Genomic DNA, 25,194 nt, shown 5'->3' on the forward strand with positions numbered 1-25,194 from the left:
TAGAAGACTCAATGATGCTGCAAATGAAAATCTAAGACTCAGTCATGAGAATGATATGTTAAAGACAAATCTAATTCACTTAGAACATGACAAAACTGAACTCATGAGACAAAAAGATTACTTGGAAAATGAGTTGACTACTACAAATCAACACAAGGAGAAATTCAAGAAAAGTTCAGAGGAACTTGATGACATGCTGAAGAATCAAAAACCTAATGGTGATACAAATGGCCTTGGCTTTGAAATTGGTGAAAGCTCTGGTACTGCAAACAATCATGGTCACAACAAACCGGTAAGACAACCTAATGCTTACAAATTTAATGGGAAATGCTTTAACTGTAACAAGTATGGTCATAGAGAAAATCAGTGTAGATCTTGAAATTATCATAACACTAATATATCCACCAGTCACTGTTCTAAATGCAACAAAGTTTTTCACAATTCAGAAAATTGCAGAATGAATGTAAGATGTTATGTTTGTGGAAGATTTGGACATCTATCTAATCAATGCAGAACACATACCGACATAGGATATGGGAAAGCTATTCAGAAAAATAATGTGACTTGTTATGCTTGCAACATGATTGGACATATTGCAAAATTTTGTAGAAGTAAGGCATCACCGGCAAACAACAAAGAACCCAGCTTGAAAGGTAAACAAAAAGTTGAAAAGGTAAAGCAAGAATTCTCAAAACAATGGATTAGAAAGTTAGATCAGAATGTTGATGGGAATACTCCTTCACCGACAAAACAGAGGATCACTCCATCGACAAGAGACTCTTCATCTAACTGAAGAAAAATCCTTTGGGGGTTTGGCAACAAATTGAAAAACATGCTAATATACCCTCAATTGATGGTGATAAGTTGAATTACTTCTTTACTGACAGATGAGTTAAGTTTTGACTTAACCGACAGACATTAAATGTGGTAGTTGGAGAAAATAACATTATAAAGCAAGTGTTTTGGCTCTTTTTTCATTCACCGAGCATTCAAATCTCTGAGAGTACGAAAATCCTGAGCGAAGGCATCCTTAGCGAAAAGTGAAGGAGTTCATTCAAGCAAATCATCCTAAAGGCAGATTGAGGTATTTATAACTATGGCTTCTTCATCTGCATCTGAATTTATTGCAAACCCTATTGTGATTGAGGTTATCAAGCACCCCAGACCTGTATTCAAAATGATTCCCGAAATTGCGAAGAAAGATGATACCCTAGGAGCATTCTCGAAAATACCTGAGGGAGTAGTTTATGCAGGGGATCTTGGAATGTATATACATTGTCATATTGAGGAACTAGGAGATGATGAAATCAAGAATATGTATAGGACTGTAATCTGTGATGCAAATGGTATTATCAAACTGGAACACAAGGTAGTGGAAACCCTAGGTTTTGTGGATATTCTTAACATCCCTAAATTTCCCGAAGATGTGATAAGAATAGTCCTAAGCAAAGTCCCTGACGAATTCTTTTGGTTGGATTCCATCCATAAGATCACTAAAGAGGCAGCTAGGGTAGTAACAGGCTTACCTTCCACCGGTAGCAGGCCTTACATAACTAAGAAAGTTTCTAATGACACTGTGACAAACTTAACCGGTGCAATAGTTGACAAAAGATCCCTAAGAGTAAATGATGTGAAGGACATCAATGTTACATTTGTCAGTATGATTCTTAGCTATAAGGCCACACATGCAAATAGGTTAAACTCAGTATCCAGCCTATGTATTAAAAGTGCATATGACATGGTAAATGATAATGCAAGAATTGGTGTGTGTGAATGACTTAAAGATGAATTGATAGACAACCTGAAAAAAATCAAAGGTGATAAAAAGGGAACTTTTAGATTTGGAAATCTGCTTGTGTGTTTAATGCTATACATTACCAAGGAAGTACTCGGTATTGGTAGGAAAGACTTTGGCTTTGATATATCCGTAGGAAAACAATTGTTGGATATACTAAAATACATGGGAGATGACAGAGAGAAACATATATATGAACATTTTCAAGCACTTAAGGCTAGAATGAAGACAATAGTAAGGATATCTCAAGCAATCATTGATAAATATCAAAAAGAGATATGCTTTGTAATCAAGAAAGATGAAATCTGGATGGAGGCAGTTGTCCCTAGAACTATTTGGGTAATAGAGATGGGATATGAGACATATGATAACATAATTGAGACTTATGCAAAAGCCCTCCTTGAAGCACCAAAGGAACCATCTGAGAAAGTGTTTGGCAATGCTGAAACAATTGAGAGTAGTATCCAATCTCATAAAAGAGTCAAGAAAACTGAATAGATAGTGAGGAAGGGAACAAGACAGGCTAAAGAAATAAAAGAAGATGTATTGAAGAAAACTGGTATCAAGGAAAGTGAGTTAGAAGGACTTCAACCAGAAGCTCATCTTTCAATAGTTGCAACTTCATCTGAAAGTGATATACCAACTGTATTTAAAAAAGTAGAAAGGAAAAGGAAACCCTCACCGACACCCTCTCCTACACCTAGAAGAACAAGATAAAAGCAACAGGCATTTAGGTCTCCAACTAAGAAGTTAACTCCAAAGAAAAAGAATGTAAAACAGGCTATTGCTCCACTAGACACACTTCTAAATGAAATCACTAAGGATTTAAAATTGAAAAATATTAGCAAGCTGTATAACACACTTTCCAATGATGATAAAGAGAGCATAGAGAATAGTGTAATTTTTCACTTAGTCATTTACAAGAAATTTCTGATGGAAATTATTGATGACATACCCAATGATTTATATAGAAGACTAGAAGCTAGAAGGGTAGCTATCGCTGAATTAGACAAAAAGATAAAAATAGAAAAATTACTTGTTCACCCAGTGAACTCCACTAAAGAGATAGATGAATTAATCAGTGATGCCAACCGAACAATATTTTCAACCGGTCACTGACATGTAGCACTAATGGCAGGCAGAGTGAATGAAATCACTGAAGAAATCACAGATCAATGGGATATATTCTTTGTTGAAAAAGAGAAACAAGAAGAATTTAAAAGACCTAAGACCATCAGAGTCTACCAAAAGGACAAGGATAAGGGGAAAGGTAAGGTAGGTGGACCTCCAAGCCTAAAGATAATTGATAACTTGCCCCCACCTCTTTCTGATACTCCACCGGTAGAATCCGTTGGCACACAACTGACAACAGAGAGTATGGAGACTCCTCATGAGGATACAAATCCTGAGTCTGAAATTTTGTATACCATGAACATTGGCACTCAAGAGGTAAATATTGTGGTAGATAAAGAATCAACTAGGAAGACAGATGTGGCAACAGAGCCACCGATTGAAAATGTTGAAGTTGGGAACATTGGAATTGGGGAACAACAACAAAATGAAGAATCAAATGATCCTTGGACACTGGAAAGATAGAGACCACAAATGTGCATACTGTTGCATCTACTGAGCCACTGACAACTACAGAAACTGAAAAACCAATTGAGTCAGAGACAGTAGACAACATAGAGCTGAACAAAGAGAAACTGACAGTGGATACCATTGGTAAAGCATCAGAAACACTAGTAGATAACACTGAGAAACAATTAGAAAAATCGGCAGACAAGAGCACAGTGAAAAAGACAGGGACAAAAGCAAAGAAACAGTTAGAGGCACAGGTTGAGAAACATGAACAGAAAAAGGTTCAGGTACAGGTTCAAATAGAGATAGTGCCATCTTCATTTGAAAAGCCCAAACCTTTGGTAGTGGAAATGCAAACTCAAACAGATCCTCCTTAGAAAGAGGAAAACAAAGCTATCACTACAACTGTCAGACTACAAATTGTGAAGACAGTTGGACAGTCATTCGACACATCAATGACTGAATTCTGGCCTACAAATGTGACAAAGGTACTCTTGGACTCAATAAAGAAAATAACAGAGTGTAATGCACAAGCTTACAAGGCTATAGATGACACTAGCAATTTTGAAAATGATAACTCCAAAGTGTAACATAGATAATGAAGATTCTTTGAGCCAATTAGACACATTGTCTAAATATATAACTGACAATCTAATTACATTGGACCAAATAAATGAAGACACATTCAAAGAGAAAATGAATAAGGAGAAAGAAAAATTCTTTGAGGAAATAGTGAAGAAGAATAAGGAACAAATGGAAACCTTATTACCAAAACTAGGAGAAACAATTTTAGATTTCGAGAAATTATACAAAGATACCTGCAAAACTGATATTTTGACAGAGGACATAGATTCGGAGATCAACAACGCTCAAGAAGAAATCAACAATATTGCTGACAATTTAATAGGAACATCATATTCATTTTTGGAAATTGAAAAGAACATTGCAGATCTTGAGGAGAAAATTGAGAAGTTAGAAAAAGATAAAGAAAAGATAAAGCGTAAGGCAAAGGATTTAAAATGCAAACTAGGTCCTAAACTAGATTACCTCATTTCTTTGAGAAAAGAAATTTCTGAGGTTCTGGTTCTCGGACTTAACACATCGGAAGAGAAAATGCACATACTCACCAGTACAATTCAGAGAACGGAAGCAACATTAAAGGACAACGAGAGATTCAACGACAGTCACAATTTTGCATTGGCAGACATCTATCAAATTGTAACCCACCGGTTACAAGGATGTAGGCAGGAACCACACTCCACTGACAGTGAATGACAACCTTTGTCATTGATGTCAAAGGGGGAGTACTGGAGATGAGAAAAATGATCAGAAGAAAGACATCATCAGCTTAGGGGGAGCATAGATTTTGATAACATAGTTTTGGTAAGACAATTTTGGCAAATTCTTTTTGGACATCAGTTTTGGACACTTTTTGGATTTTTCCCATGAGTGTTGCCATCAATGCCAAAGGGGGAGATTGTTGGCAAATGCACACTCCAATGAGAAATTGTAGGTAATTGAAGATATTGTCATTGATGGCAACCTTACAATCATGTGATACCGGCAGGCACCGACACCGAAAAGAAAGATTTTTGACACAATGGCCGATAGGAATCTTGTTTAATTGTATTTTGTATTTAATTGTAAATTCATTTTGTAAGCCGACATGGTGGATTGTAATAAGAATCATATAAGTATGAGATCTTGTAGATCATTTAGGAGATACATAGATGGAAGGATTATTGCAAACCTAATATGCGAATTGTAAAGCAGATTTTGGATAAGGGTTTATGATTATTGCAGAGCTTAAACCATTACTGAATCTGGCATAGTAGATGCTGATCTGAAGCAGTACATGACATTGGATTTGTATAATCCATTTTTTTAAGTCAGTGAGACTTCTTTTGTAACTGAGTAGTGAGCTCTAGGCACTTGGCCTTCCTGCATGTGTAGGCCCCTATTGTAACAGTAATATTCTCTTATTGGCCAGTAAGCGAATATTGTGGGTCACAAATCCCACCGAGGTTTTTCCCGCACTGGGTTTCCTCGTTAAAATATTGTGTTATGGTGTGTCTTTCATGTTGTGTTTATTGTTCTTCTTTACTACATTAATTCTGGTTTACCGGTACACAGTTTTGAATTGCTTTTCATATTATAAGTTAAGAAAATTCTATCACTAGTCAGATATTGATTCACCCCCCCCTCTCAGTATCTTTGGGAATCCTAACAGTGGGTTACTTTTCTATAAGAAAAATCTAAGGCATTTGATAAAATCTTTAAGGCTAAAGTGGAAAACGAGATGGGATTGAAGATTAAATGTTTGAGGTCATATCATGATGGAGAATTCACATCCGGTGAGTTTAATAATTTTTGTGAGAAGCATGGTATACTAAGATAATTTTCTACTCCCTGGACACCTTAGTAGAATGGAGTTGTGGAAAGGAAAAACATAACTATCTTGGATGCTGCTAGCACAATGATGATGGAAGCTAGTCTACATCATATCTACTAGAGAGAACTTGTAAGCACAATGGTTTATACATTCAACAAAGTACATATCAAAAGAGAAACTAGTAAGACACCTTATGAATTATGGTTTGGTAATACACCTACAATTAAGTATTTCAGAATCTTTGGTAGTAAATGTTATATCAGAAGAGATGATATCATTGGAAAATTTGATCCTAGATGTGATGAAGGCATATTTATTGGTTATTCTAATGAAATCAAGGTATATAGATGTTATAACAAGAGATTGCAGAGAATTGTGGAGAGTGCTAATGTCAAAGTCGATGAGCTGAATAAAGGTCAACTCAAAGTTTATGAGAAGGAACTGACAGTGGAAATGATTATATCTGAACCGGTAGCACCTTTATCGGAACAGAGTGTTGAACTAGTTACTCCAGCAGTATCAGAAAATTCTACAATGATTGGTATCATTAATTGAGGCATGTAAAGATGAATATTGGTTGAAAGCTATGGAAGAATAATTAGATCCCTACAAAGAAATGGATCCAACTGAACATACCAAAAGCTAATACAAGGTCCATTGCCCGACAGTACTCTAACTAGAGACCTGACCCACTATGGCCAACCACAAATCACCACTTGACACCCGCATAAAGGACAAGACCAATTAAAACACCATCACAAGGCAACAACCAAACTAGAAACCGAAGACATAAACAACTACCCCAAATCAACCAAACGACAGGGTCCAAATAAACATATCAAGGCCTTGCCATTACTTTAAACAAAAGCGAATACAGAAAATAAACTTGCATAGGCAATAACAAAAAAATGACAATTTTCTTTCCTATTGGTTTAAACAATAAAAGTCGATCAAGTTTTCTAAATGATATAAGTTTTCAAAATACATTAACAAAAAAATCACCATAACGAGGAGAATACAATACCACAATTGCAATAGTCCATTTGTCTATGTCTCAATATAGAGGAAACATATAAACTAACCATTTATTTTACTAAATGAAAATCTCATTAACTTATCAATTTTCCAAACGATACATTATTAAATTTCCAATAATTCCAATAGCATATCGTATAATATATTCCTGAATAAAATATTATTTAAAAATTATCAATTTAATAAATATATTTCATTTCAACAATTTTCCAAATAAAATAATATTTTATTTTTTTCCCAAAAAGATACTTCCTCAATAAAACAGATACCAAAATTAAATATTAATTATTATATATTTATTTATCCCAAAAAATATAAACAATTAATAATTTAATAATACACAATATGAACGAATTAAGTATTAATATATATATATATATATATATATATATATATATATATATATTATCATGATTAACATATATTTAAAATATATATTAATTAATAATTAATAATTAACATATAATAATCAAATATATTAAATAATATTTAATAAAACAATTAAACATTTTAAAACCCACTTTAAATTTAATATGTTATAATATATTATTATTATTATTATTTATTTATTTTTATTATTTTTTTTATTATTTTAATTTTTTTTTAAAACATGTAAATAATTTCCAAATTGATTAAAACCCCTTTGACAGAATTTACATAGAAATAAAATTCCCAACTCAATAAAATTCATTTACAAAATTTTATTCCAATTACTTTTTCTTTAAACTAGATAAACCAATAAATTTAATTCACAATTAAATTTATTTCTAAAAAAATCAACTAATTTCACAGAGATTTATTTAAAGGACTATCAGAACAAATCAACAAGAGAGAATAATTTTTTTCATAATAATTTCCCTAATTTTCTCAAAATTAAATTACTCCCATTAACTAGAAAATTAACATCAGGTAAGAATTTTAAATCAAAACCTGAATTAACCAGAAGAGAGTTTTGGATCTGACAAATAATTTACACACACACCATTTAGAGAAAAAATAGAAATATTTTCTAAAAACCCATAATCAAATAAGTCATCCAACCTGGTATAGCTTTCCTGGAAGAAATCTGTAGAAGAGCCCTAATTTTTTTAATAAGCTTCCAATAAATTTCTTCAGTTAAATTCCTGACTTGTTTCCTGTGTGTCTAAAATAAAGACCTATTCCCCTATTTAAACTAAAATTCTAGGTTCAATAGCTTTTTCTCAAAAACCTAAATTTAGAATAAAAGTAATTTTATTTTATTTTCTAATTTTATAACAAAAGATAAGCTAACATGCAATAATTAAAAATCATTATTCTTTCTTTTCTTTTCTCATGCAAATTAATTAACTTTCTAAATAGAGAATTAAAACAATACTTTATTTCCAATTAATTCTTTTTCTAAATAAAGAATTAAAACAATATTTTAATTCTAATTAATTATTTTATTCATTTATTTATTTATTCTTTTATTCTTTTATTTATTTATTCTTTTATTTATTTATTTATGTATCTTTTTATTTATTTATTTATTTAAAATTCTAGGAAACAATAAATATAATTAATCTAATTTATTTTTCCACTAAAATTTAAATAAAATATATTTCTAATATCATGCAGCTTGCAACTTAGTTTAATAATTTCTTTTAATTAACTAAATTTATAATCTCAATGCATAAACAATACAATTATGAGATAATTCGATAAACTTAATTAATTAATTAATTAAATCCACTAAAACACACATAATAGAACAAACCTCAAGCAAATACTCATAAAAAGATCAAACGACAAAATACGAAGGCCGAACTAACTAACAAGACGACCAACTGACGACACTCGCACGAGTGTAACTGAGTAAAATAGGGTCAACTACTATCTCCTCCACTTCCATCGAAAAATATAAGGCTCACTCAGACCTGTGAAGCCAGGTGGAGACGATACCCCGTACCTACCCAGTACTTGTACCTGCAATATCCTGCATCATCGAACCACACATGCATATATATACAATATAAAAAACACGACATACACACCGATGAAGGAGAATCGCGACATTCCTTGTCTCACCGAAATGAGAGAAGGAAAATCGTCCCCTTGCATCCAATACATTCGCAGATCCACAACATATATTTTCACATTGCATAAATAAAGTAAAATGTCAATACATAGCAATAATCCATAAAATGCCATAAATCACAAGTACTGAAATACTACAAATAAATTATACATCTCATCTCCAGATAAAGCATAATGTTATAAAAATGTGAATAATATATCATGGTGATGTATCCACTGAAAACAACCAATAATAAAATGAGTCTAATAAGTTCAAACGAGGAAGGGTACTACATTCTCCCCCCCCAAACTAGGCTTACTCCTGGAAGCCTAAAACAAATAAGAATACAACTCTCTCATCTTCGTTGCATCTTCCCCTAGCTTTCCTAGCCATGACCTACCACTGTATAGAGAAAACGGTTTAAACTTACGGCAAGGATAAGACAAGAGAGATACAAACATTTATGACCTAAGCAAGATGGTCAACTGAAAGACACACTACAAACTCAGAGTACCCAATGTTGAAACTTGGGCTCTGATAACAAATGTAATGCCCCGCTAGGAAACCCCGAAGGGATTAAGCTAAAACACAAGAATAGAGTGCAATAATTTTTTTTTTAAAATGTTAAACACAACATTAAGATACAACAAGATATCCAAGCTCAAATTACATAGCAGAAGACATCAACTAACACCTAAAGAGTTTCCCAACGTGATTACTTAATTACACAATTAACTTAACTCACGCTAACCAATCCACTAAGTCGATTGTCTTAATAACGAGATAATTCTTAAACAAGGATAATTTCTTTCAGTAAGACAAAATATAGATCACAAGACAAAGTTTATCCATTAAAATTTATTCATACCTTACGTTCATACTTTTTAAAATTTGAATCATGCATTCAATTTAATAACACACTTGAATTTCACCATAAACCAACGAGATCTTTCCATGCATACTTGATTTCCTTAACAATAACTAAATATATTCCATTATTCTAATCTACATTCTTTCATGATCCAATTTACGACATTTAAAAGACGACTGCATACATGCATTTACAATTAATTTCATCTAAACCACTTACACATTCTATCAAAATGCTATCCATACATGCTAACACTAAAACATGAAATATAAGAACAAAAGCAACACATAACACCAAAATGATCTCGGAGTTCACCCCTAGAGGGCTACATCTCCGGGTTTGCTCAACTGCAAGACCCCTCTAATAATTAAATAAGTTTAGGGTACATAAGTTCCACATCATTTACATTCCTGCCATCGAGACAAATCATACCAATAAACAACCGACCACATCGGTCAATAATTACATAAATGATCCCTACAAAGAAACGGATCCAACTGAACATACCAAAAGCTAATACAAGGTCCATTGCCTGACAGTACTCTAACTAGAGACCTAACCCGCTATGGCCAACCACAAATCACCACTTGACACCCGCATAAAGGACAAGACCAGTTAAAACACCATCACAAGGCAACAACCAAACTAGAAACCGAAGACATAGACAACTACCCCAAATCAACCAAACGACAGGGTCCAAACAAACATATCAAGGCCTTGCCATTACTTTAAACAAATGCGAATATAGAAAATAAACTTGCGTAGGCAATAGCCAAAAAATGACAATCTTCTTTCCTATTGGTTTAAACAATAAAAGTCGATCAAGTTTTCAAAATGATCTAAGTTTTCAAAATACATTAACAGAAAAATCACCATAACGAGGAGAATACAATACCACAATTGAAATAGTCCATTTGTCTATGTCTCAATATAGAGGAAAAATATAAACCAACCATTTATTTTACTAAATGAAAATCTCATTAACTTACTAATTTTCCAAATGATACATTATTAAATTTCCAATAATTCCAATAGCATATTGTATAATATATTCCTGAATAAAATATTATTTAAAAATTATCAATTTAATAAATATATTTCATTTCAACAATTTTCCAAATAAAATAATATTTTATCTTTTTCTCAAAAAGACACTTCCTTCATAAAACAGATACCAAAATTAAATATTAATTATTATATATTTATTTATCCCAAAAAATATAAACAATTAATAATTTAATAATACACAATATTAACGAATTAAGTATATATATATATATATAATCATGATTAACATATATTTAAAATATATATTAATTAATAATTAATAATTAACATATAATAATCAAATATATTAAATAATATTTAATAAAACAATTAAACATTTTAAAACCCACTTTAAATTTAATATGTTATAATATATTTTTATTATTATTATTATTTATTTATTTATTTTTTATTATTATTTTAGTATTAGTATTATTATTTTTTAAAACATGTAAATAATTTCCAAATTCATTAAAACCCCTTTGACAGAATTTACATAGAAATAAAATTCCCAACTCAATAAAATTCATTCACAAAATTTTATTCCAATTACTTTTTCTTTAAACTAGATAAACCAATAAATTTAATTCACAATTAAATTTATTTCTAAATAAATCAACTAATTTCATAGAGATTTATTTAAAGGACTATCAGAACAAATCAACAAGAGAGAATAATTTTTTTCATAATAATTTCCCTAATTTTTTCATAATAATTTCCCTAATTTTCTCAAAATTAAATTACTCCCATTAACTAGAAAATTAATATCAGGTAAGAATTTTAAATCAAAACCTGAATTAACCAGAAGAGAGTTTTGGATCTGACAAATAATTTACACACACACCATTCAGAGAAAAAATAGAAATATTTTCTAAAAACCCACAATCAAATAAGTCATCCAACCTGGTATAGCTTTCCTAGAAGAAATCTGCAGAAGAGCCCTAATCTTTTTAATAAGCTTCCAATAAATTTCTTTATTCCCCTATTTAAACTAAAGTTCTAGGTTCAATAGTTTTTTCTCAAAAACCTAAATTTAGAATAAAAATAATTTTATTTTATTTTCTAATTTTATAACAAAAGATAAACTAACATGCAATAATTAAAAATCATTATTCTTTCTTTTCTTTTCTCATGCAAATTAATTAACTTTCTAAATAAAGAATTAAAACGATACTTTATTTCCAATTAATTCTTTTTCTAAATAAATAATTAAAACAATATTTTAATTCTAATTAATTATTTTATTCATTTATTTATTTAATCTTTTATTCTCTTATTTATTTATTTATTTATTCTTTTATTTATTTATTTATTTATTCTTTTATTTATTTATTTATCCTTTTATTTATTTAAAATTCTAGGAAACAATAAATATAATTAATCTAATTTATTTTTCCACTAAAATTTAAATAAAATATATTTCTAATATCATGCAGCTTGCAACTTAATTTAATAATTTCTTTTAATTCACTAAATTTATAATCTCAATGCATAAACAATACAATTATGAGATAATTCAATAAACTTAATTAATTAATTAATTAAATGCACTAAAACACACATAACAGAACAAACCTCAAGCAAATACTCATAAAAAGATCAGACGACAAAATACGAAGGCCGAACTAACTAACAAGACGACCAACTGACGACACTCACACAAGTGTAACTGAGTAAAATAGGGTCAACTACTATCTCCTCCACTTCCATCAGAAAATATAAGGCTCGCTCAGACCTGTGAAGCTAGGTGGAGATGATACCCCGTACCTACCTGGTACTTGTACCTGCAATATCCTGCATCACCGAACCATACATGCATATATATACAATATAAAAAACATGGCATACACACTGATGAAGGAGAATCACAATGTTCCCTGTCTCACCGAAATGAGTGAAGGAAAATCGTCCCCTTGCATCCAATACACTTGTAGACACACAACATATATTTCCACATTGCATAAATAAAGTAAAATGTCAGTACATAGCAATAATCCATAAAATACCATAAATCACAAGTACTGAAATACTGTAAATAAATTATACATCTCATCTCCAGATAAAGCATAATGTTATAAAAATCTGAATAATATATCATGGTAATGTATCCACTGAAAACAACCAATAATAAAATATGAGTCTAATAAGTTCAAATGAGGAAGGGTACTACATGATACAAACATGGTTTGCAAGTTAAGGAACATTTTATATGGATTGAAACAAGCACCTAGAGCCTGGTATGCAAGGTTGGATAAATATATTTTGAATCTTGGTTTTACTAAGGGTAATGCTGACATTAATTTATATTATAAGATCATTGATGATGATATACCGATTATTGAAGTATTTGTTGATGACATTATTTTTGGAGGTGAAGATGAGTTATTGATGCAGAGCCCTCCTTGTATCTTGACAAACACTTCAGGATGTATGACACTGACCCCTCAAAACACTAATAGGATCCTATAAGGCAAGGCTCTACAATCTTAGTTCCAACTTCTCATTTCACTCCAACGTTCATACTACTCAAATTGGGTAACTTGCTCCATTATGCACCATGAAGCCTCCTAAGGTTCCCAACCTTCACAAAACCTATTTTGGATCATACAATACTCACATGGACCAGACCAAACACTAGTTTCAAGGATTTAACCCAATTCCCTATGACAACTTCACAATTAGGCCTATTTGCTTGTAGCCCTTAGAGACGGGTAATGGGACCTTAAGTCCAAACTTTTCCAAACACCTTGGAAAAAAATCACTGATTTAGATACCCTTTATGGTCTTACACAATCCACCAAAAGGAGAGGTCAAGATCTGACAAGAAAACGTCTGAACCTGGTGATGACCAACTGTCCTAAAGGGCTAATTAGGCCTCCATTTGTGAAGAAAATATATCAAAATGGACACACCTTAAAACCAAAACCCCATGAGAATGTGGGGAACCATAAACCATTATAGATTCTAGGGTTACACACCTAGAATCATCGCCAATTGTCTTCTAGGGTAACTATTGCAGTCTAAGGGCTAGGTAGCCACATAGAGATGTCTACCTAGGACCTGATCAAACACATATCTCCCTTGCTCCTCCTGCAAAATGATTTTGGAATCATAGAGTACATAGGCCACATTTGAATTCTACCCACTGCGATGAAGTTTATATGGATAGGTTGCAAGTTATGGCCATGGAAAGACAAAACCCTAGGTAAACCCTGGTTTTCCGGGTACCTACAACAAAACTTGGATATATGGAGCAAAAAAAATGTTCAAGACCTCAAATCAAGACCAAACCACTAGTAACTCACTGCATTAACAAAATAAAAACATTGGGGATTGGTCCCAATTTGTACAACTCCGTACCCCGTGCTAAAGCTTCACATTTGCAGGAAAAACTCCGGATTTCTTATTGTTTGCAATCATAAAATCTTTCTCCATACAATCTCTCTTTTGGAATTGTGTCCTCAAGGTGTTTATACCCCTCTACAACTGCTCCCAACTAGAAACAAGAGGTTAGAGCCGTTGAAGGAGTTAGACCAACAAGAATTCAAAACTTGCACAAAAGTTGCTCATGACAACTTTTTACCAAGTTGTCAAAAATGTCATTTCTTGCACCCGAATGACTTGGGTCAAGACTAACACCTCTAAACACCCTAGAAGCACATAAAAAAACTAAAACCACTAGAACAAACATATCCTAAGAATACTTATTCCCCTTTTGTCCAAAATTCCTAATTGGCTTATCAAGATGCCAAAATAGGAGTTTGGCTCACAAGATGGGGTCCTTTATTACAAACACAAAATGCATGATTGAAACACAAGGAAAACATCCTAAGACATTTTTAAGGTCTTATCCTTCCTCCTCTGAGCCTGAATGATCATGTTGAAGGGGTGCCCCTAGACCAATTATGCATGAAATTTTCTAAGAATATGGAGAAAGAATTTGAAATGTCTATGATTGGTGAGATGGAATTTTTCTTAGGTTTGCAAATTACTTAGACTGACAAAGGTATTTTCATCTGTCAAACTAAGTATGCTAGGGAATTGTTGAAGAAATTTGGTATGAGAGATTGTAAACCGATAAGGACTCCTATGGTTACAAGTGAGAAATTGACAAGGAAAGATGTTTGTGCACCGATAAATCCTACAAGATACAAATCTATGATTGGAGGTCTACTTTATTTGACTTAGACTAGGCCTGACATAATGAATGTCAATTGTATTGTTTCAAGATTTCAGAGTGATCGTAGAGAAAATCATGAGAGTGCGGTGAAAAGGATTTTTAGATACTTGCAAGGTACATCAGAATATGGTTTGTAGTATCCTAAGGATGATGACTTTACTTTATGTGCATATACAAATGTTGATTGGGCTGGAGATGTTGATGACCAAAAAAGTACTTCCGATGGAGCTTTCTTTCTTGGAAAAAGTTGGTTTCATGGATCAACAAGAAACAATCATGTACTTCTTTATCTATTGTTGAAGCTGAGTATGTTGTTGCTTCTACTAACTGTACATAGGTTTTATGGATGAATTAAATGTTGAAGGATATAAAGGTGGATTGTATTGCACCGATAGTTATTCACTATGATTGCTCTATTGCTATTGATATATCAAATAATCTGGTATTTCATTCTAAGACAAAGCACATATCTATCAACTACAATATTTGAAATAAAAAGTGGAAGCAAATGAAGTTAGACTGGTTTATGTGAACACTAAAGAGAAAATTGCAGATATTTTCACTAAACCTTTGCCTAAAGAATCATTTGAGTACCTAAGAGACAGATTGGGAGTTTCTACCCCTTCGGTAGAGACTTGATTGATGCGGTTTGGAATCAGTCTGGTATGCACTATCAAAGATACTATTGATTCCGGTACTGATGTGGGGATGCTACTGCTCAGGGGGAGTAGTTAGCTTTGTCATTCAATGGTTTGTGTTTTTTCTTTGGTATTTTTGTCAGATTTCTGGCATTGATGTCAAAGGGGGAGAGATATTGATGTGAGAAAGAAAACTTAAGGAGTTGTATACATCAGGGGGAGAGATATATGTATAATTTAGAGCTTTACATAGATATTATTCATAGGGGGAGTTTTTTCTTTGTTTCAGAACTTCATTGCTATATCTTTGAGTAGGAGATTGTTGTCTATCTTCCATTGGGGAGACTTGTTTGACATTTCTTGGTACTTAGATGTTTTTCACATTTAGTGTTGTCATCAATACTGAAGGGGGAGATTGTTGGTCATTTGGTAGAATTGATTATGTGTTGCATTGATGTTTTGTCATTGATGTCAACACTAGCTGTTTGGATGTTTTATTAGCACCATTCTGGTCCCAGTAGGTTGAGTGGTTTCTGGTTGGTTTGAATCCGACATCATCCGGTAGGATCCGGTATAGTTTGGTTATGGAATGGGCTTGTTCATGATACTCATGTTCATATTCAGTAAGTTGATTTTGGTCTTGTGATTGGATGTTATCCTGTTTGCTTAGAAGCTTGGCTGTTGGTTGCGGTGAGGGTTTCACTTGTAGAGCTTTTTATGAAGATCTTTGATGAATTGTATAAGTGGTGTTGGTGCAGCTTCTGGTTGAATTTCAAAATATTGCTGGTGATCATGTTCGTGACTTGGCAGATGGAGATCATTACTTTAGCGTATGGACCTATATTGGGTCTGATGGATAATGATGAACAACAGATACCCCAACCGGTATTGAGAGGGGGGGGGGGGGGTGAATCAGTACAGATAAAACTTTCTTTGCAACTTATTTAGCTAAAACAATACCAACTAGTTGTCGTTATTACTGAAAATTTAACCATGACAATACTGGTTAAATACAGTAAGACACCAAACACCATAAACTGATAAGTTTGAACACTTCAAATATGACCAATACTCGACTTCAATTTCACCCATAAATGTATGCATGTGGTATACTAGAAATACCATAACTTGTACATTCTACATGCATAGTCTTTCAATCAAATAATTCATAAGCATCACATGAAAAATGTATAACACATAACACACAAATTTTTCATGTGGAAACCCAAATGGGAAAAACCACGGTGGGGATGAATACCCACAAGCTTGTTTTGAACTCTCTTGAAACTCGCCCTGTTAGGAGCCTAGTCCGGTTAGAGACTTTACAATAAGGTTCTGCTAGGACTCGATCCTGTTAGAGATCACTCGGTTAAGGGATGGCTATATACCCTATTAAATGTTGGAACCCTGTTAAAGGTTACCTCGCTAGAGGATTTAAAGAACTCAATGATTTTGAGTCACCTGGTTATGGGTTTTACAATAAGCCTGTTAAAGCTACCCGGTAAATGGATTTTCCATCTGTTGAAATGATTAGAAGACCACAGGTAAAAACTTTGATTTGATAATAGCACTATATGCCAAGGCAGATCCTTTTCATATCCTCTACACTGCAATCACACTTTGCAGTTTCCCTCTCATTGGTCTGGCAAGTATCAAGTATCTCTTCACTCAGATACACACACAACATTTGCCAACAACTTTTCAATACAAACATCATCAACCTTATAGGTAACAGATAGGTCGGTAGCATAAACCCTAAACCCTAAGAATCTTAGGTTTACAACACAGGCGGTCCCATCCTGACCATCCAAACATATTGCATAGAGCATTACAATTTCAAACAGATCGCAAGTCAATCTACATCGTTCATTCATCACCGCTCATGGGAATTGATTACCCATCACGCTTTCTTCTTATGCCACTAAGAAGAATGATCATTCCCAAGGTAGACTTCAAACACGGTCGATCTTCTTATGCCTCAATCCTTCATGCGTACAAAGCTAATGTGGCACCTCGATCACAGAGTATCATCGGTTCATCACACAAGCTGGATCGCCAAACCGATAACCATAGAGCTGAGACTACCAACCGGTAATCACACTTAGTGAAACCCCACTACCGGTTCACTGAAACTTATTGACATCAATGACAACATACATTATTGTCATATCAACATACCAGTTCATCATATGCCAATGATATCCATCAGGGTCCCGGTTGATCTAGGTTATGGACCGGTTTAATGTAACATGTGTATTGGACCTCTCGTTGTGTTTCCAGGATGTCTTATGTGTTAGATATTATTTGTTTAATCTAAGGCTGACATGGTTGTAATTATGTAATTGGTTTATTGTCTGGTGGCCAACCTAATTGTTTATGGTCAAGGGTTTGTATATATATGATGTAAGATCTCATTGTAGATCATATGGTAGAGATATAGGTATGGGAAATGGATATGTAATTGCGAATAATGTAAATATAATTCAGGCAGAGGATTTGTTCGATCATTGGAGATCAAATTGGGTTTATGTAAGAGGATTTAGTCCTCTGGTATTGAGCTTAACCAAAACTATACTCATCATAGGAGATGTTATCTTTGCAGTTCAAACACTTCTCCCGATTGTAGTCTGGATTTCTATGTAGTCAGTGAGAGTCCTTTTGTGATGAGCAATGTGCTTTAGGTTGTTGGCCTTCCTGCAAGTGTAGACCCCTCAATTGTAATTCACTTACTTAGTGCAGAAGTATTATCTAACTGTGAGTAGGCTTCCAACTGTGGTTTTTCCCTTTATCGGGTTTTTCACGTATAAATATTTGTGTCATGTGGATGATATTTATTTTGTGATTACTGTTTATGCTTAATTGGTTTAAGCATTCCAGTATTAAAGTTTTAATTTCTAATGGTTCCGATAATCTGTGACAATTGATTCACCCCACCCTCCTTGTCAGTTGTCTTCTAGTTATTTGAATTGTCTAACAACAGTTGAGGATACTAATCCTCTAGACCAAACAAATGTAGATAGTGAAGGTGATAGAAGAAGAAGCAGAGAAGGTGACTGAGGAGAACAAGATTGAAATCAAAGTTGAAGCAAGAGACACTGCAAGGGTAGTGAAGGAATTCTTAGAGCAAGATAGGCTAGACTTGGATGATACAGACTTGACTCAAGGGCCTATCAATTTGTCCACACTCTCTCCAATCTAGAAATTGAAGTTTGCATCTTTTGTATAGGCCAAAAAAAGAGAGGAGATTCTAAAATATCACATGGAAGACAGTGAGCTGCTAGGTCCTGCATCTAGTTTCCTAGAGAAATAAATGCCTACATTTTGGAAGGACACATCTGATTCTCCCTCTGGACAGCTGAAGAGCTTAATCAACTCTGTAAGTACTCATTTTGAGTTTCTTAAAAATTCAGTTGAGATTAAGGTCCGAAATGAATATTATGATAAAAGATTTTGTGAGTTGAAGAAGATGATTTCCAATGATAGGATTTCACTGGACACCTCTGCAAAGAGCATTTAGAATGCCCTATCTGAAGGTGGTGTAGTATATAAATCTTGTTTATCATTTTCCAAATTTGTTGAAGATATTCAGAAATAGATAAAGGAGAATGAGAAGCAATTGGAAAGTATTTCTCAGTCATTTGATCCCTTGATTGTTTTTGTGGCTAGTCAAGAAGGTCAAGTTATATCTTTACTTGTTAAGATTAAGATCTCGATGCATGATAAGAATACAATTGTTGGTAGAGTTGGTGAGCTTCCATGTCTAATTATAACAACACAATGAACACACAGTAAGAACACTCAAAAAATGAGGTGCTTACTGTTGTTTTTATAAAGTGAGTCTTAATTATTTTACACTTCAATCTCCATAAAATTTAATACATTCTTTAACCATACCCGTATCTTCAACAATGACATCTTCATCTACCTTCTTCATCTGGGTACCAACAAGAACCTTACCATTCTTCCAGTTTTATCTAAAAACAACAATAAGCACCTCATTTTTTGAGTGTGCTTACTATGTGTTCATTGTGTTGTTATAATTAGACTTTGAAGCTCACCAACTCTACCAAAAATTTTATCCTCGATGCTATCCCCACTTTAGACATAGTACTTTTATGAATCTCGAATTTAATATCATGACAAAAATATCTCTAATAGTTTGTTTTCAGAATTTCATAAGTTCTGATTTTTAATAATTTTGTTACATTTAAAGGCTCAAAATTAGAAATTTCAATGGCAAGTATGGTAAGTAACACAAACTTTGAAAACATCATGAATTTTGATGTTCCTCCTATTAGTATAATGAGACCTCAACATAAAGAACTTATGAAATTCTGAAAATGAACTATTAGAGATATTTTTTTCATGATATTAACTTTGAGCTTCATACAAGTACTATGTCTAAAGTGGGGAAACACATTAACAGAGAATAAAATTGTTGGTAGAGTTGGTGAGCTTCAAAGTCTAATTTCTCCTAAGTTGGAAACAATGTTTAGTTCTTTAAATGAAGCTCAAAATGCCATGGTCACCCATGATTGGATAGATCTTCAGACGATAGATGCAAGCATTTCTCTTTTGTGGACAAATCTCAGTTTTGGAGTGCCTCAAGAAAGGTTGGGACAATGATCTGACACTATTTAAGAACATTTTTGCATATGTACTAAAGTTTATGTAAGTTAGAGATGTCTATTTGTACATATGTTGTTGTATATAGAGTTTTTGTATTAATTTTGGCATGTGGATGTTGACATTTTGGCACTAAGTTGTCATTGATGTCAACCAGTGGAGATTGAGCATAAAGGATAAGAGTACAAACCGGTCTAAAGGATGGTTTCTTGTTTATGATGAAGAGGCAAAATGTTAAAAGCTGTCTCACACCAATGGAGGTGAAGATGTGCAACCGATACCAGATGCTATACCGGTTAATAGAACAATAACACTCTACTGGTAAAGGGTCTTACCGATATGTGTTTGCCGAACCGACTGCGTGTTGGTAGGCCATGTCTTGATCAGTGTGATGCCATGTGGAGCTGAGGTGGCAAGTGTGTTGTGGTTGGTGAAGCTTCATTGACAGGGTTGATGAAATAGATAATCGCCATTAATTAAGGAACCGCAAATCAAGGGATTGCATGTGACTGATTGTGGCTCGAGGAAGAAGAAATGACAGAGGAAGATCAGGGGGCAGTTGGTGCCTAAATCAAGGCAAAGGAAATCTAATTCAGGATGCTCTCATAAAAGAAACTTCTGGAACACTTTATGTGTCGTGTGACTTCATGATAGAAGATCTGATATGTGATTGCCACTTCGAGGAAAACATGCATTGGATAATGGAAACCGTGTGCAGGAGAAGTCTTCAAGGACATGTGATTGATCCAAGATAGGTGGGATTGGATTCCATGAAGATTATGTCAGAAAAAAGAAACCCTAATTGCTCAGGTTTTTGAATTGTATTTTGGTGGGAAATCATTGGATAAATGAAGAGAGCTCCAAACAGAAAGGGTTGTTGATGCTATGAAGATTAAGCAGTGAAGAGAAGGGAGAGAGAGGGGGAGATTTTTTTTTTTGAAGGTGTTCTGAGCAAGTTGTAGTGTGAGTGAGCAAGCAAACTGGTGAGAGGATTCTACTGGCAGTATCATAGTCTGGCAGGGAAAGCAACAACCTAGTGTGACATAGTGTGTTGAGAGACTGTATGTGAAAGGGAGAGAAAGACAACAAAGAGTTATTTGATTCTAGAGTTGCAGAATTCATTTGCAACAAGAAGCATCAATTGTATTCAAATAGTATATCAATATACATCGCCAAGTTGAAGCTTGGTGCAAGGGTTGGTGCTCCTTGGGTTGGTGCCCAAAATCTTTGTAAGTCAGTGTTTTACCTGTGAGGCTGGATTGGAGTAGTAGTCTCCAACAACTCTTCTCACCAAGTTTTTTTCCCATATTGGGTTTTCCTCATAAATCTGGTGTTGTGAATTTCTTGTGTGTGAATTTTCTCTTTGTTTCTCTCTCTTGCATTACCGGTATGACTATTTAGAGGTTAAGTAAAATAGTTGATTGTATGAACTTAGATCGGTAAGAGGAATGATTTAGGAACCACTGACTCACCCCCCCTCTCAGTGGTATTCTATGTTCAACAATTGGTATTAGAGCCAAGTTCCCAGTTATCTTTAAACCTTGGGTAGATTTTGGACTTTGAGCACAATGGCAAGAAGTGAGTCTTCTTCCTCAAAAGTCCCCATTTTTGATGGATGCAAGTATTCCTTCTAAAGCAGAAGAATGGAGACCTATATTTGATCTTCTGGTTTTGATGTGTGGATGTCAGTCAAGAATGGGTATGCCATTCATAATATTCCTCCCATTGATCCAGAGGCAAAAAAGGAGTATGAGAATAATGCAAAGGCAAAACATGCCATTTTGAGTGGACTATCCGATAATGAATTTGTCAAAGTCATGCATTGTGTTTTAGCAAAGGAGACATGGGACAAATTGTAGAGGTTGTTTGAGAGATGAAAAGGTCAAGGAAGCCAAGCTATAAACACTAAGGAACCAACTTGAAAGCATCAAAATGAAAGATGATGAAAAGATTGTAGACTGTCTTCACATATTTGATGAAACTGTGAATACTATTAGAGGACTTGGAGAGGAGATCGCAGATGAGATTCTTGTCCAAAATATACTTAGATATATTACTCCCAAATATGATACTAAGGTGTTAGCCATAGAAGAAGCCAAGGATCTGAAGACTTTTACAATGGATGAACTATTTGGCTCCCTGACAGCTTATGAGATGAGAACAATCGGTGAGACTTACACAAGGAAAGGGGTAGCATTCAACATCACCAAAAAGGGAAAAGAAGCTATTACTCATAAAGAATCTAGTGAAGACTTTGATGCTAAAGTAGCAAACTTTGTCAGGAAGCTCAAAAGAGGAAAGCTACCACTTAAATGCTTCAATTGTGGGAAAGCAGGACACTTCACTACAAGTTGTCCTCACAAAGAAGTCGATGGAGATGAGTCGAGAGAGTTTAGAAGATTTGTCGGCAAAGATAGAGAAAGGAATGACTACGGGCAGGGAAGAAAAGGCTGCCAGAACCAAAACAACCTATATACCATTAAGGATGACGCAACAAATGATGAAGATCCATCAGAAGATGATGACCATGAGAACGATAGAAAAGTAAATCTTTTCATGGCACTTGACAGACCTATTGATGAAGATGAGGAAGAAGAGGATGTTGAGGTTGAAGTGGATTTGGAGAGTGAACTTATTAGTGCTCTTGAAGAATTGAGTAAAACAAGAAGAGAACTCAAGAGGATTAAGCTTGTTGCAGTAGGTGAACAAGATCTCTTGAAGCAGTCTCTGGAAGAGTCCGGTCAAATCATATTTGACTTGAAGCTGCAACTGGAAGAAACTAAGAGGATCACTAAAGCTACAGTCCTTGATCTAACAAAGAAAGAAAAGGAGCACGAAGAGATGGAAGCAGAATAATAAAGCTTAGAAAGGAGCTTGAAGAAAGCAAGGAAGAAATAAAAATAAGAAGTAAGTGTGAAGGCATCATTGAGGGTTTGGATAAGATGTTGAGCAAACAAAAGCAATCCAAAGACACCAGAGGCTTAGGCTTTGAAGTTTCTCAAGGTTCAACCCACAAAGGTAAATCTAACAAAGAGATAATGTTCACCTCTTCAATTGAAGGTGAAGAAAAGAAGACATTCACTATAGGCAAGGATATCGACAAAAAGACATATGCAAATGCTGTTGGAAATCAACATCCAAACCGGTAAGCAGAAATGAACCGGAGGCCACATTTCATGCATAAATATGTAGACCCAAAGAGGAATGCTAGAATTAACCGAGAAGGATTCACTAGATTCAACAACATGAATGGAAGACACCCAATGAGGCAGTTCCATTTAGGACCAAGACAACCCAACCAGTATGAATTAGACTTTCATGGTTATTGTTACCGGTGTAATAAATTTGGGCACATAATAGCTGATTGTACATTAAACAATAAGACTTCTATGAATTATGAAAGTAGAAATTAATTTAGTGCACTCCAGGATATGAATGTTGTCTGCTATCAGTGCAATGGATATGGACATAAGAGTTTTGATTGTAAGAAGAACAAACTGGTACCCTACACTAATTTTAAGGATGTTCCCTTTAATGAAAATATAAAATGCTATAACTGTCAAGAATTTGGACACATAGAAAATTTATGGAAAAAAAAGAAGATCAAGCAAATGAAGAAAAATCCAGATCATGAACCAGTAACGGAACCTGAGCTGAATATAGCATCTGACAAGAAGAAGGAAATCAAACCAGCTTGGGTTGAGAAAGATAAGGAAAAGGTAGAATCGAGTCTGATAGTGTAGACTACCTTGCATGCTGAAAGGAAAAATCTATGGGTAGTAGATAGTGGTTGCTAAAACCATATGACTAGTGAGAAAAGGAAATTCATTATACTTGAAGATTGGAATGGTGGATCAATAAGGTTTGGAGACAATTCCTTCATCAAAATAAAGGGAAAAGGAATACTAAGCATTGATGAAAAAATGAAGGCACATGATGTATATTATGTGGAAAGCCTCAAACATAATCTGCTGAGTGTGAGTCAGATGTGTGACAAAGGTTACAAATTCACCTTTGACTCAACCGGTTGCCAGATAAAGAAAGACAATACAGGTAAAGTTGTGGCAGAACGAAAGAGAACTGATGGAAATGTTTATAATCGGAAGGAATGCTATGAGTCCCAATGTATGTTAGGACAGGTACATGAAAGTTGGCTACGACATAGAAGATTAGGCCACATAAATTTTGATAACTTAGTTGCAGTAAGCAAAAGGGGTGTGTGAGGAATATTCCACTCATCGTCAAACCGGTAAACACATTTTGTGATGAATGTGTGAAAGGTAAGCAAACAAAAGTAAGTTTCAGGACAAAGGAGCACAACACTTCAAAGCCACTTGAAATTGTGCATACAGATCTATGTGGTCCAACTAGAACAAGAGCACTTGCCAGTGAAAGATACTTTATGCTCTTCATTGATGACTACTCAAAGATGACATGGGTCACCTTTCTGCAAGATAAATCACAAGCATTTGAAAGATTCAAGATCTTTCGAAAGATGGTGGAAAAGGAAAGTGGGTACAGATTAAAATGCCTAAGATCAGACAGGGGTGGAGAGTTCACATCAAATAAATTTGAAGATTATTGTGAAAAGCATGGAATTAGAAGGAAATATTCTGCTCCTAGAACACCACAACAAAATGGTGTGGTAGAAAGGAAGAACAAGACAGTCAAGGAGATGGCCAGAACCATGTTGAATGACGCCAGTCTGCCGGATACTTATTGGAAAGAAGTTGTACATACTTCTGCATATACCTTGAACCAGGTTCAATTAATAACAAACAACAAGATGACACCTTATGAGTTATGGTATGACTGGAAGCCACTAGTCAAATATTTCAAAGTATTTGGAAGCAAGTGCTTCATTAAGAAAGATATGGATAGTTTGGGAAGTTTTGACTCTAGGAGTGATGAAGGGATCTTCCTTGGTTACTCATCTAACAACAAAGCCTACAAATGCTGCAATAAAAGACTAAGAAGAGTTGTTGAAAGTG

The 25,194-nt window shown here is 34.1% G+C and overlaps 1 protein-coding gene across 1 annotated transcript in view; it reads left to right on the forward strand.

The window, feature by feature from the left end:
• The window catches only part of LOC131876760 (uncharacterized), a 53,743-nt gene that overhangs the window by 22,802 nt on the left and 5,747 nt on the right, over positions 1–25,194 (forward strand). The window contains exon 3 of the mRNA XM_059222236.1: positions 3,443–3,663. Within this exon, the coding sequence (XP_059078219.1) occupies positions 3,443–3,663 (221 nt within the window). The remainder of the gene's footprint in view (positions 1–3,442; positions 3,664–25,194) is intronic.

This window comes from Cryptomeria japonica, chromosome 6 (assembly GCF_030272615.1).
Source record: "Cryptomeria japonica chromosome 6, Sugi_1.0, whole genome shotgun sequence".
Taxonomy (NCBI): domain Eukaryota; kingdom Viridiplantae; phylum Streptophyta; class Pinopsida; order Cupressales; family Cupressaceae; genus Cryptomeria; species Cryptomeria japonica.